General features: G+C 43.0%; 2 protein-coding genes across 2 annotated transcripts in view; one reads left to right on the top strand and one right to left on the bottom strand.

Moving 5' to 3' along the window:
* The window catches only part of LOC145444598 (dynein axonemal assembly factor 11-like), a 135892-nt gene that overhangs the window by 27386 nt on the left and 93390 nt on the right, over positions 1 to 15116 (top strand). The gene's annotated exons all lie outside the window — the stretch shown is intronic.
* Positions 936 to 4845, bottom strand: LOC145444615 (uncharacterized). The gene is made up of 5 exons (XM_080322632.1): positions 4568 to 4845; positions 3287 to 3355; positions 3105 to 3228; positions 2714 to 2863; positions 936 to 2381 (listed from the first exon to the last, which is right to left on the bottom strand). Exons 1-5 carry the CDS (start codon positions 4736 to 4738, stop codon positions 2017 to 2019), a joined length of 879 nt encoding a protein of 292 aa, XP_080178758.1. The 5' UTR covers positions 4739 to 4845; the 3' UTR covers positions 936 to 2016.

Raw genomic sequence — 15116 nt, 5'->3', positions numbered from 1 at the left:
TAGATGTCAGATTAAAGAGACAGTAAATAGTTTTTTCGATATCTTCCTGTCTGTTGATTGCATCACACTGCGTCTTATGTATCGCATAGTACACTGTGTGTCTAGAGCAGAGGTGGTCAGTAACGAAGTATTTCTACTTTTCGAACTACTTCAAGTAGATTTTGGCTACTAGGAATACTTCCCCAAGTGGTTATGATTTTATACTAATTCTACTTGTACTTGACAGCCTTCGGTTCTTGGGCGAAACTAGGCGCTTAGAATACATTATACTTACTTCTAAATCACTACTTCTACCTGAATTAAAATTGACGACGCTACTTCAACTTGAGTACAATGATAAATACTTTGAACAACTCCGGGCTAGAGTGGATAACAAAAAGAACCGCCGATAGCTATATCCAGACCGGCATCGGAATTCTGAGCTGATGCCGATAAAGCCGTCAACATCTCCGTCGACAACCCCGTGATATACTCAGCCGATATTCAGAAGATATGGCATCTGGCTCAACGCTCACTATCTAAGCTTCAGAGAATTTAATTGAACAGCGTCACAGCCATTGCTATGCATGAAGATGCGACGAATTAGAAATGCTGCATCACCTGTATCCATGTAATCTGTAATCCATGAAACATAGATCAATGGTCCCAGTCTATCAGTCGCATATTATATATTGTTCTCTGACTCCCTACTGCTACTACCATGCTATGACGTTGCAAAAATTGTCGACATTTTTTTAAACTTCAATGGCTGATACCTATATTCTTTCGAAATGGGATATCGTTTTGATATTATCAGCGAACCGATAATAATTGGTATACCTCAATAGCACTGTATTTCAGATCGACTGAACATCCCTTGAACGAGTTAATTCACTTCTCGAAGCTGTTCATCAAGAGACACACTTCTCATTTTCGCTTCGTTTTACCCACAGCCGTACTTCGTAAGGGCATTTATTGCGGCACGTCAACGAACGACGAATTCCTTGGTTAGAGATCGATACAAATAAGTTTTCGGTCACGACAACAAGAACGAAGTGATTTGAAAGTCAACTGAAATTGAACCTCAGTTTCAAACCAGTCTACATCATGCATACGAAATGGTCTGAAAAGGCTTGTGCAGGCTACCAATCTAGTTATCTGACGGTCAACTGCTGCTTTTTAGAGGTTGTAGCTCTAGATCTAGTTGCAGACTTTATAAAGTGAATATCGCTCTAGTTCTATATAGTTGCTCGTTTTGAAAACCCAGTAACAGGGTTGTATTGAATCGACTCGAGTCGCCATGTTTGGTGACTTGACCTCAATCGAGTCATTTTCTAAATAATGGAAAACGACTCGAATCGACATGAGGCAATTTGTGTATCGACTCGACTAGTATGCTACTCGAGTCATTGCGTTTGACTTGTCCAAGTCACTCAAGACTCGGACGACCAATACAGGCATTTCTATGTTTATTCGAAGAATAGCCAGCTATTATATTATTCGCATTTCGTCTATCCGTACTGGTGTTTGTAAACTAGGGCCAGAAACTGTCTAAAGTGGGCAAAATGAGTATATTATGAATGCGAGGCATTCAATATCCCCCAAACAGAATTTTAAATGGGTGAGCTAAGTAGGATTGAACTCGAAACTGAACAGTGGGCATAATAACTTGAACTCAAGTCAAAGCGCTGTGACTCGGACTCGAACCTTTAAACCCTGACTTGGACTCGGTATCGACTCTGGGGCGAATTGAAAACGACTCCACTCGACTCGAGTCAAAACTATAAAAGTTGAATTGATTTGTGACTCGGCATATTGTAGCCAAGCTATCAAGTCTGTCCGAAAGCGCGACCGATGCATAGAAATAAGTATAATGTTGTATATAACCGTGGGAAGTGCTTTGCGAATGAGAACATAGTAAGATTGCATATAAGTTATCCATAGTGTTCGGAACCAGTACGCTGTCAGGAGACGACGGTTTCAACGAATGCATGGAACCATCAAAATTTTGTGCAGGGCTCCAATTGAGCATCCGATCTACGTAGCATTGGGTGTTGTCATGTTCTGGGTGGTTTGTTGAATGGTTGAATTCAATCCAGAACTCGTCGACGGAGATGGTACTCCTCCTGCTGAAGTGGTGTTGGTGCTCAGTGATGTCACTTCGGCAGCTGTGTCTGGGGAGGTCATATTGACAGCGGTCGACGTGATATCAGAGGCAGTTGTTGTTGTTGCTTCAGTGCTACTTGTTGCCATCATTGTGGTTGTAGGCTCAGTCGTCGTTGTTGTTGTTGTTGCCGTGGTTACAGTAGAAAGGTCAAAGGTCGTCGTTTCGGTTTCGACAGAAGTCGTAGCAGTTGACTGCGTGGTTGTCGCGGTTGAAGCATCGCTATTCGAGACTCGGCCTGGAATCAAGAATTGAAACAAAATTTGAATTCTCTTTGGATCAAGCTCTTCTGAAACAGGACAGGTTTCTATGCTTCCTGTGCATGAAAGTGCAATCCTGAAGAATCCCTTAATTGCAATCTCCTACAAATTGTTGAGGTATAATTAGGAAAGTATCGACGACGGCAGCAATATATCCGCATTTTCACTTTGTAAAGACGAAAATATGATCTGATTGTTCGGATAAACGCCGGTTTTCAGACTTCAAGGGCTATTTCGGGGTGGCTGCATTGCCCTGGTCCGATTTTAATTTGTAATTTCGGAGATGACTCCGATAAGATCCGAAACTTACCGAGTGTTGTCGCTAGCAGAGCCGCGATCACGATGACTAGAACGATGATGAGCGATATCACGATGATTTCCAGCTTATTCCGTTCAAACCAAGGCTTGCAGCCTGTGCTAGGCCCTGGCCCGATCGACTGAGGAGGCATCGCGATTGCCACTGGAATAGAAGGTAATCAGGAAGACACTGACGGAGGATAATAAGTGGGCTATCAGTTTATGAATAATATCATCATTTCAAAAAACAAGACTGCGATACAATGACAAGATAGGAAGGAATTGAAACGACTTGGAGTATTCTTCTAAATCAGAGACCCACCTGGGCCTAGAACGTGTAAGGAGAAGGCATGGACACTGAATGTAGAGTAATTGAAGGGCAGGCGATAAAACGCGATTCTTACCGGCTGCTTCATCGTTCGATTTCCCAGAAGCCTTGTCTTCGTCTTGGCCTTCGTCTTTGTCGTCGTCTTCGTCCGCTTGTTCGTTGTCGGCCTGTTCGGCGTCCGACTCGTTATCTTGTTGTTCCTGTGAAATGAAGACAACCGTAAAATTTCTTTCAGTCGCACAAAAGTATTTCCTTCACCTCCTCGTCGTTGCCTGCTGCCTCGCCATCCTTTTCTTTTTCCTCTTCTTTGCCTTGCTTCTCTTCCTCCTGTTAATCACAAGTCGTTCGATCGATGTCGACGAAATAATCTATCTTGTCTAAGCGAAAAAAGAAACACTTTCCTGACTTAGTTTTAGACCGTATGTTAAATAAGAACTTCGTATAGCATACGCTGAGTCCAATACTACTTATACATTACAGAGACATACAACTTAACGGCATCTCGACATATCAGGAATGACCAGGCCCATGACTGTGGCTGCAATATAATGCAAAGTAATATTAATTATAAATTAAATTAAATTAAACAATGATTACCAACACCCAGGGTTGTAACCAAGTCACAAGGCTCCGAGTCACAAGTCAATCTCGCTTTCATAGTTTTGACTCGAGTCAAGTCGAGTCATTTTCAATTCACCCCCGAGTCGATTCCAAGTCACGGAGTAGAGCGTCGAGTCCGAGTCATAGTGTTTTGACTCGAGTCCGAATCCAAGTTATTCTGTTGACTTTTCAGTTCCGAGATAATGTCATGTGAAACCCACTTTTTATAGCTCTGCTCAGTGATATCGAATGCTTCGCGGTCATAATAAACTAATTTTCCTCACTTTTAACAGTTTCTGGTAGCATTTTCAAGCACCAGTACTGATAGACGAAAAATTAATAGAGTAATAACTTTACTGTTCCTCGAAATTACTATGGAATGCCTGTCTTGGTAGACCCAGTCTCGAGTCATATGACTTGGTCCGAGTCATGCGCAATGACTCGAATACAAGTCGAGTGAATACACAAATTGACTCGAGTCGAGTCATTTCTCATTTTTAAGAAAATGACTCGAGTCATGTCGAGTCACCAAAAAATTGCGACACGAGTCGAGTCATTACAAGCCTGCCAACACCACAACCACATTAGAGTATGAAGGGGTCGATATGATTCTAGAAAAGGTCGACTGGTCTGATCACACACTGCATTCAAAAATTGCTAATGATAATTTTAAATTTGCTTGTGCTTGATGGCGATAACTCATCATGAGACAAAACTATGAAAAAAGCAGTGTCAGCAGAGTCGATTGATGTCCTTAATTTTCTACTCTAATATAGATTCCTTTCTACGGGTTGACATTGAGCCAAGTTTGATTTGCGGCGTTTTTTAGTAAACAATTTCTTCGACTGGCGAGTAAAATTCGAAGAAAAAACATGCTCCGCATCTTGCCAACATATCACAGAAGACGAACTGTGTTATTCATCGGAAAAGAGTTCGAACCTCTTTTGTGGAATTCTCTTCTCTATCGCCGGCTTCCGATTTTTCAGGCGATTTTTTAGGACTCTCAGTCGCCTTCTCGGGGCTCTCAGCCGGCTTTTCTCCTGACTCCGGGGCGTCATCAGCCTGCTTGTCAGCGGCGATGTCTTCCATCTCGACTTGATCGTCGGCCATGACTTTTGTGGCTTGCGTGACTCCAAGACTAAATCTACGGTATGGCTTAATAGGGGAATACGTACAGCTCCTGAATAAACAGAACCGCAAGTTTTGGTTGTCGCTTCTTGACTGCACGATGTGCGACGCTATTGATAACTATCCTGCGGATAGAGCGAAACACGTGACTACGGGTTTAGGCAACTAGATAGCGTAAACAATTTCTGGTAGCGTTGTAAACAAATATAGTAGCCTAATGTTGTAGCTTGCGACAGTGGCGCAAAATTTATTAAATTCGGCCTTGAGCGAAAACTTTCACAAGTTAAATCTGGTCAGAGCAACCAGGGCTTTAGGGTAGACGTAAATATCAAATTGCTCCAGCTCCGGAGCTCATTGATACCGCTGCTGAGGGGGGGGGGGGGCAGTTCCGACTGCATCAAGTCAATTCAAAAACTAACAAAAAGGTCCCTCATCGGATGCAGTTATGGACAATGGACACGTGACTGCTCTGCACCAGCAACGTTGTTAATTTGAAAAGGTATCATATATCTTAATTTTTTGAAGGTTGGCTGTTACATTATGTCAATTCAGGTAATAGTGGAAGCAAAGTATCTCATTATATACATCGGTGCCAGAACTATGCTTCAAACGTCTGGCGACAGCTCCATTGGAATTTCACGATGAGCTTCAAAGTCCTGACTGCAACCTCAAAATGAACCAAAGCAACAATGGCTAAAACAGTGCCCTATTGGTCGCAACAATGCGTATTCCTAACTGTGTACTGTGCAGTCACTTGTTTCGCATCTATCCGTATAGGTTAGTTATCTATAGTGTGACTACTGACTACTGTGACACATGATAGGTAAACGAGGAAGTAGCTCGAATCATAGATACAACAATCGGACAGATGTGAAAAGCAGCAGAGGATACAAAAGCTACAAATTGCTTCCTTTCAGAATCCGGATATCATCCAGAAACATTGCCATATGTTCGTAGCACATCAATTCACCTATTTTGTTGGGATTGCCAATTAATGATATTGCCAGCTCTAAGTCGGCTGCCTTCGTTTATGGGTTTTGCTAACCGGCAGCTAATCATCATCATTGGTGTATTAGCAATTTTATCAGTTCAATACACCACCAAAAAATGCGATACAATGAAAAGACAGGAAGGTGTCGAAGCGACAAGGAGCAGTCTATGGAATCTGACACCCACCTTGGCCTAGGCGATGTAAAGAGGAGGCATGCACACTGAATGAAAGTAAAGAAGATAGTATAGAAAAAGAAAGCGACAATAAATAGGGCGGCATGTCATGGGAAGCGAGATCGATAGGTCAGTCGTGGTCCGGTAATCTAGAGGATGGACTGTATTTATTTAGTAGTAATTGCTTGTATTTCGACTTGAATGTGGACATGCTCGTCGACTGTCGGATGGCCGGCGGGATACTGTTCCACACATCAGGTCCGGCATATTTGATAGAGCGATGATCTTTTCGGTCGATCATATGATATTTGGACGACGTGGACGCGCGTGTGTTGTACTTGTGCGCTTTTGATTCCGAGGTAAAGAAGTCATTGAAATATTCGGGGCAACGACCGCAGTGGAACTGATACATAAACTTGGCGATTTCTAGTTTCCGCATATCTTCTATGTTTAGGACGCCGAATCTCTTCAGCAGCGACTTGTTGGATGGGCAACCAGGCCCCTTTGGGGCCCTAGCTATGATTCGGAGTACTTTATGTTGTAGTTTTTGCAGTGGCTTGAGTGCAGTTTTACTGGCAGCCCCCCAACAGAGGATGCCATAGTGTAACTTCGATTGGATTAAGGATTTAAAGAGTATCAGAAGAACCCATGCTGGCATGAAGCGCCTAAGGCTGTAGAACAGGCCGCACTTCGGTGATAATTTAGTTTCTAGGGACTGAATATGACTCTTCCAGGACATGTTCGAGTCCAGTAAAACCCCGAGATATTTGGCATTATCTGTGTTGGAAACGGGCTGACCAGCGATATTAACGGTTAGGTTATTTTTTGAATTTACTGTCAGCAATTGCGATTTCGAGGCGTTTATGCAGAGGTTGTTCTGGGCCGTCCACTCATGGACTTTGGGCATTTGGTCACCAGTCAGGGCATCCAGCTCTGCCGTCGAAGATGCTGAATACACGCTTAATATGTCGCGTTCTTCATGTCGTCGTGTCATTCTTTCCAACCATCCCCGATCGCGTTTATTAAATCATATACAAGGAAATTGCAACAACTAATAAGAATGCTGACGAGTGCGCTGCCAAAGTGTAGTCATAAGGATTTCCTAACTTGGACGTTTAACCAGAACTAACACGGTAGAAAACACAAACACATGTGTGCTACTCATCGGGCTCAAATTAAGCTGCAATCGACCTTTAGGTTTCGGACACAGCGTACACGACCCTATGTTCCATGACACGTCAAAATTCAACTAACAAAGTCTCTCCGAAAAGCTATCTGTTCATTGTGAGTATTTGACGCATTCGCTGAATGACATGCAGATGCAGATTTGCTAAGTCTGGCAGCGATCTGAATTACGTCATGGCTCTTAAACTCGAAACAGCTGTTGCACGCCCGATTTGTGTTGAGCAATGTCACAGTGGGACACTCCTCCAATAGTAGTGAGCTCTAATCTTTATATCTAGTTCTAACAGCAAGCAAAGCTTTCAACATCGCAATGTTCACAAACTCGTCAGTTGATTCAAATATACCATGATACAGGTGTAAATAGCACGCGTTGCAGTGTTCATGTGCACTGGTGTTGCACAGATGAAAATTTAGGAGGCAAAAGTTTTGTAGACAGTTGCCAATTGTGACGTACTGAAAACACATGGCGTCGCAATAACGGTGTCAAAAATTTATGCGTACGAGGGTGACTTTCGTCTATGAGCTCACGCCATCCTGTTTCGTCGTCGTGTTGGTCAAATTTAATACGGAGGCCAATTTTCGCGTTTAGATGCAGCTACATGACATGCGTGTGTTTGTGAGTGTAATATACTGCGTAGGCCTGTGCCTGTTCTTTACATCTGATTTTAGATTTCGATAGAACGCTATAAGTAAAGCATTTTGAAATGCTGAAATTGATTTCACTTTCAAAATAACCTCTTTTCCTGTGCCCAACGTCACTATTCCGCCCCAGCTGAACCGGCTTCGGCGATGGCAACAGGATTCCATACAGTAAGAATCAGCTGATATGAATGGGCATGGGCACATTGCCTTGGCGTGCAATGGCCCAGACACTGCCAAGACCGAGACGCTTGGAAATACGGCTTTAGGGCTTCCCACAAGATCAAGTTTACGAGTGGATAGTATTTCAGCCAGTACCGTGCACTAGACCTAATATCGATTCCTTCGCTGAAACCCGTTGTCAGGTATCGTGCGCAGCTCATAGTTCAAAATAAAATGAAATTGATGATGATGATCTTTTTGTGGAGTTTGTATTTCTTTAATAAAATATTACTTCTTTGGTTGGAACTATGCCCGTCGCCCATGTTGTTATGGAGCACACCGTTGTACTGGCGTGAAGATTTAAAAACGTGGTTGCTGAAAGTGTGCCTCATTTCACCTCGATATTGCATTCTTGCGGCCCGCGGCCTCTAGTAAATTTGAAATGTGGCCCGCGACCCGTTTTGGATTGGCCACCCCTTGGCGTCCGATTTCAAAGACGACTCAGAGCCGTCCTGTCATTTTATTGTATCGCGATGTTGCGGTGTATTGAAATGATAAAATCATCAACAATATAGGCCTACTCAACTCAACGTGATGTTTGGAGCTCCCTGTTGCCTGCCGTCAATAAATCTACGCAAAAGTCATAGCGACTTGATGCAGATCTTCGGTCTATCTGTTGATGAACTCCGCGAAATGATATACGGTTCTCAGACACACCCGACTCAGCTCTGATTGTCTACCCACCTTTAAACTGCCTGCATCTTAGATGGCGATGACGTAGCATAGTGTTTTCACCGGAAAACGCCATTGTACTGAAAGCAACTTAACAATACGTCTCACACCTACCGAAGCACTGGTCTAGACCGCATTTGAAGCCGCATTCGTGTCGCATGTTTTGGTAAAACCGCGCCTTGTGACATCATACCAGGAAACGTGAAATGCTTCCAGCCCCGAACGAGTCATCCGCGAAGATAACATTAACCCGTTACGCGCCACAAGCGATCAGGTGCGAGTTCTGGGAATAAACGGGATGAACGGAAACGTGTTGGTTATGAATCACGCGTCACGCATGAGCGCCTTCGTTTCGCTCCTTGTCTGGTTGCGTCTTGAACAAGTACAAAGTTTTCTTGTGGGAACGATGCCTGAGCAGCTGCAGAATGCTTTTAGCGATTTCCGTGCATTCACCGATTGCGAACTGCTCTTGTTTCGGTTGCGATGAGACGTCATTTAGGCAGGGCGTGAGCTTACTCCTACTTTGTTGATACAATCAAGCGATTTGGTGACTCTGTCGGGCGTCTGTTGACTGAAGCAATAAACGGGGCGGGTTAGCAATAGATCAAGTCGTAATTATCAAGCAGTGGGCACATATTATTGTTAGATTCCCCCATTTTCTCTTTGCCATTCATTTTGGATCGTGACCTCTGGACGATGGAGATGCGAAGGAACCAGAAGGTTCTCGAGTTGGACTTCGTTTGGATTCGTTTCCGAATCGAGTCCAGTATTCGAGTATCGCTCATTATAACGCCATGGCCCATGAGTAAAAAGTTCTGATATGTATCTTTTTTGTGCTACCGCGTAGAATAAAATGCCAATTGTACATTACATCAAATGATCTATTATCGTCAGATGATATATTTTCATCTGATAAAAACACATACAGTGAACAATGCGATATAATGAACAGATAGGAGGATGCCGAGCGACCAGTTGCCGTCTCTTAAAATGGCATCCACCTCGACCTAGTGCCCAATGTCACAGCTCCTTTTCGATGTTAATCTCTATTCCTCGGCTTTTTCCTGCTCTTTCCATTCCTTGTGAGTTCGTTCTTTCGTCGGAACTTTTTCTGCGCATTTTTGTCGCCGTATGAACAGCGACGCGGGAAGAGGAGCCCAGATAAACCTCCGACGCGGAATCGAACTCGGACCGCCCGTGTAGCTGGCACTTATAAGAATATTTTGTGTTATTTGGCCGTTCTTATATCATTAAACTATTTCACAATGCTGTGGATTTTGATCACGACTTGCTATAAATCCCATTTATGGTAAAGTGCGTGGCTCTGTACCACCTGTTCCGTATGCTGCGATACGACCAATAGATGTTTACAGCCTTCCATTATCGAAACTATGATTGTAATTGATAAATCAACTATTTGCGGCGTGTATCATATTTCAGTAGTCGAAAAAACGTCTCTCACTACTCAACTCGACACATTATCGACCGACTTCTGACTCCGCGAAGTGGAATGCCGAAAAAATCAGAGGCGTTAAAATCGCGAGATCAGTGTTTTTCGTCGTAAATGGTGGTTTTAAAGTGGCGACATAATTGAACTAGTTTGATGGCATCTCCAGGCACGCGACGCAAGGAGTCGGCGTTATTATTTTTCTGAGGACCGGCTTCAAACCTCTTTTTAAGGACCTGTCTTCAAAACAGGAATGTTCACCGTTGAAAAGGGATTGCAGCAGTTGCAGCTAATACACTCACTAATGGGTAACCAGTAACCCACACGTTTCAATTAAAGAGACAAAAAACGTGATTTTTTTCAACTTTTAACTGCGTTCTCTCCAAAGAGTGACGTGCGGTTAGGGGAGGCAAGTCAGGCAGAGCCTCACTTGTGGTCAGGATGAGTAAATTGTAATTGTGAAAACCTTCAGTAATTGTTGGTGATTTTTATCGATGTTCGGGACTCATTTTCTACATTTTTGTATATTTGTATATTCATTGTTCAAAAATGTAGCGCGAAAGGATAAGACGAGGCACAGAATCTACATGCCTCGAATGTGATTAGCAGCGCAATTCATCATAAACAGCTTAGCATTTATAATAACTGATATCGAATGCTATTGTCGCATTGATTCAAAAATCCAAGTATTATCGATATCAGAGCACCAGAACCCTAGCAAAATGCTGATGGATTGAAAATTCGGTTTTGTGACGCACAATGACGGCACAGAAAAATAATAACTGGGTGAGGCATAGATAAATTTGCCTCGCCGATTGTTGGCTAGCAATCCGACAATCGCAGAGGAGTGAAACAGTGCGCTATCGACTTCATAAACCGACAGTGTACCTAAGGAAACGTGCAGGTGTGACGGCCAATAGGTAGTGCAGAACAATAACGCTATGATGTATCTGTATTTCCGCTCATACCTATAGTTTCAATTGTGGATATGTAATAGCTTCTTACGTAGCGTGCGTGTGAAGAGTGCTAGTGTGATAAGAAACAAGTCGTTAACTGAACCAGATAGCTTGTATGTAGGCACACGAACTCCTTCTGTGGACAGAGTTTCGGCTGGTGTATTTTGATAAAAGTCGACTCGAAGGCACACAAATGGAAGAGTGAACGACCCCTCTCAATGACGCGAATCTCTCGTCTCGATAATTATTCACACAAATCGAATTAGCCAACAGGTGTTTGCCGATTGCAGAATTAATGGCTTTGATAGCTCAGCATCAAGCTTGAGTAGATGGGTTAAGGGTGAGCTTTACGCGGAGCCTGATGCACGTGTTCTGATAAATCTGGGGACATGCTGGTTTATACGTTCCTGCAAACGCTTTGACATTCTTCCCACGTAGCCACAATCACAGTGGCACTTATATTCGTACACTACAACGACAGATTTCGCGTCATTTGGAGGGGTCAAAGAACACGTGTTACAGTAGGCTACTACTAATGACTCATCAACCCACAACGCGCTTTTACAGAACCACAGCCGACAGACTCGACCTCAACAAAACATACTTTTAATTTAGTAAAGCCAAGCACCCTAATCCGAGTCAGCTGTTGCAGTAATCATTGAAGCTTAGCCGATTACCCAATCAAAAACCGTGCTTCGTGATTTCCCGCCTTTTCGTAATTCTGCTGTCGGTGCCCACCCACTCTTCAACAACGACTTTCAAACGCATTTAGACAAATCTTACCGACTTTCCTGCGAGCTTCTTTCAGGCCCATTATTGTTTTTTAACAAGAACCTACAGAATAAGCCATGGATACCTAGTATTTCAAACATTTTCCAAATTCTGAACAACCCTACTGTACAGTGTACACCAGTGCTCTTCAACCTTTCTCGACGTGGTACACCCTTTTAAGGTTTGCTCAAAACTCGTACACCCCTGTTCATTAGGGGTCTTCAAACATGACTATTTTTCTCAAATCGTACTGGCTACTTGATAAAATTGTTAGGTTACCTAACTTAAGCCTACACACCAAATTTGGTTCAATTCCAACTAGTAGCCGCCTTGCTACGGGAGAGGAAAGTTTCTATTTACTATACAAAAATAAATAACGAAAAATTTGAAATTTTTCTGTTCACCCCATGAAAGTATTAGGTTGTCTATAAAAACTATGTTCTTCAAATTTGGTTCAATTCCGACCAGTAGAAGCGGAGGTATTGCCGTCAAAAAAAAAAATGGATTTGAATAAAATAGTATTTGGTCACAGACTCTATTCGCAGCCAGTTAGGCAGCCCGCCACGCAAATTTAGGCTTACGATATTTTGGAAATCTAAAAAGAGAACACTTTTTCAGAAATTTGAGACTTGCAAAACCGGAGAAGAATTCTAAAAAACCGGTGAATATTTCCCACTTGGTGATCAATTGACTAAAAAAAGGTCATCTTTCCGCTCAGAGCTCAAAATATCGTTTTTCTCTCCGCATTGCTAGGTGGATGACTAAAAAAAGGTCAACTTTTCACTCAGAGCTAAAATCACAGTTTTTCACTCCGAAATACCCGCCGGAGCGTCACTTCTGTGCTGATTTACGGCATATCAATTTGCTCTAAATCTGACCTAAATTTTCAAAAAAGAGGACAAAATCTCAAAAAAAGAAGACAAAAGGGCGTCCTCCGAGGACACTTTCAAAAAAGTCAAAAAAGAGGACAAATCCTCTTAAAAGAGGACGTATGGTAACCCTACGCAAATTGGAATTTATTTCGTGTCAGAGCAAAAACAGCATGATATAACGAACGATAATCAACCTAAATGTAATAGTATTGGGGGGAGAGTAGGTAAAGCTACTGCTGCAGAAGCGGTAATTCAGATCAGCGATGATAGCAGGCGCACCAGCCTACTGCGCATCAGGCCTGCCACACACCACACACAGTCGATAGTAGCACATGGGCTGCAAGAGATGTCAGTAACCTCAGATCGTATGCCGCTATACACAGTCTATTGTCGCTAATTTACATCACTTATAACAAAATACTAGATTGCAGATGTATGGCGAAAGATTGGACATATACAATCGGCATTTTAAAACAAAAGGGTTTCGACTAGGGTTGGACTATCCGGATAACGGTTAACCGGTTAACCGCAGGTATTTTTAATATCTGATATCCGGATATAATTCGGCAGGTTAACCGGATAAAAGAGTATCGTTTCTAATCCGTTTTACACTTTTAAGTAAACTTCAATAAGTCGCATCAGTGTTGCGCGCGGCCGATTAGCGAGAAGCGTGTTGCCAATTAGCTATGTGCGTCTGTGCACATTGCACAATGAGACGCGACGCGATATCCTGCTGAGAAGATCGTTAATTTAGGTCATTGATTGTCGCGCACTCGGGCATCTTCTCTGGCCTGATTTATCGCGTCTTCAACAAGGCTATAGTTCCTCTGGATGGAAGAATTGCATCTGCAATAGACCCTGTGCAGTGTGCACAGTGCACACGATTCCATCGCTGACCTTCACAATCGCATCTGCATTGGCTTGGTGCTCACGATATTATCGCTGACCTACAAAATCGCATCTGCATTAGGCCTACGAAAGATATCATCTCTGGCCTAACCATCGCGTCCCGGACCTAGCATGTGTTGGATCCTATCTTTAGATGACTTGGTGACGATATGCCGTTAAGTGTATTCTGATTAGCGATTGTGAATGTGACATCGCGAAACTGAGTGACATTGAATGTTCGCAGACATGTGCGACGTGCGTGCGTGCAAGCGTAATTGATTTCCAATGATACTTAATTCGAAAAAAATCGAAACCCCCTCATTTTATTTCAAACACCCCGCCCCTTAATTTTCGGCTGGCTGCGTGCCTGATCACGTGAATTTCTCACGGAGGAATTAGAGCGATGTATCATGTCGGCATCAATTCCAGTATCAGCTACTCACTGTTGTTGAAGTTTACGTAACGACCTGGCAACCTTTAGACTCTCTACGAAGCGATGCTTGCTTACTATTCAGCCCACTTCTGTGGAAGCTGAAAGAGCATTCAATGCATGTGTACATTTTGTTAGACAATTCCGGTCCCGGCTGGAGGATGCCAAAAATGATGCATTGTGCTTTATAAGGAGGGCGTTGCAGAAGCAGGGAACATTAAATTTGCCTGGTTTTTCTCGTATTCGCTCGTACTGCGTGTGTACGTATAAGTCTACTCTACAATAACACCGTGTAATGATTTTGCGATCCGTTTTACATGCAGACCTCGTGAAATCGATTAATTAACTTAGAAGTTACTATCCGGTTAACCGGTTAGATAAATTCCAAATATCCAGATATATCCGTTATCCGGATAGTGAAAATTATTGATATCCGAACTAACCCTAGTTTCGACTTCAATATGGAAGCTGTTTCGACCCTGGCTAGCTACGTCACTTCATTTATGTGCATTGCGGTATTTATTAGCATCGGGTAGGAAGCACGGATTCAAAAAGTCTGAGCTATCGCGGCGGTTTCCTCACAAATCAATAAAATACAAATGACTAGCTGAACACATTTTTGTTAACTGCATACTTTACAACACCAAACGGAACCATTGGTCTATTGCCGACGGCTAAATGAATAGAAGAAATATTTGCTTATGACATCACAATGAAGCGGTGTACAGTATTACACTTGAGATAACATTGTACCATATTGCTCGTTAACCTGTGCGTCAACCTGTCTGTACTGACCTATACAGCGGCATTTGTGATAGCTAGCCATCGGCTCATTGTTACTCGGATCTGGTACACCCCTGTACACCCCATCCGAGTGGTACACCCTTTGCGAATTCTGGTACACCCTAGGGTGTACGACCACCCCGGTTGAAGAGCACTGGTGTACACGATACCTAGCGACGACTCGGGCCACATTGTAGGGTTACCATACGTCCTCTTTAAAGAGGATTTGTCCTCTTTTTTGACTTTTTTGAAAGTGTCCTCGGAGGACGCCCTTTTGTCCTATTTTTTGAGATTTTGTCCTCTTTTTTGAAAATTTAGGTCATATTTAGAG

This window comes from Botryllus schlosseri, chromosome 8 (assembly GCF_051294905.1).
Source record: "Botryllus schlosseri isolate E-star chromosome 8, Bs_hap1, whole genome shotgun sequence".
Classification (NCBI taxonomy): Eukaryota; Metazoa; Chordata; class Ascidiacea; order Stolidobranchia; family Styelidae; genus Botryllus; species Botryllus schlosseri.
The sequence above is the reverse complement of the archived record's forward strand: the minus strand, read 5'-3'. Positions and strand labels throughout refer to the sequence as shown.

Coding starts and splice junctions, on each gene's coding strand:
- LOC145444615 (XM_080322632.1), bottom strand. CDS start 4,738: ATGGCCGACGATCAAGTCGAGATGGAAGACATCGCCGCTGACAAGCAG. Junction 3,229..3,286: donor CAGCAGGCAACGACGAGGAG/GTGAAGGAAATA, acceptor TTCATTTCACAG/GAACAACAAGATAACGAGTC. Junction 2,864..3,104: donor ATCGAACGATGAAGCAGCCG/GTAAGAATCGCG, acceptor CTTCTATTCCAG/TGGCAATCGCGATGCCTCCT.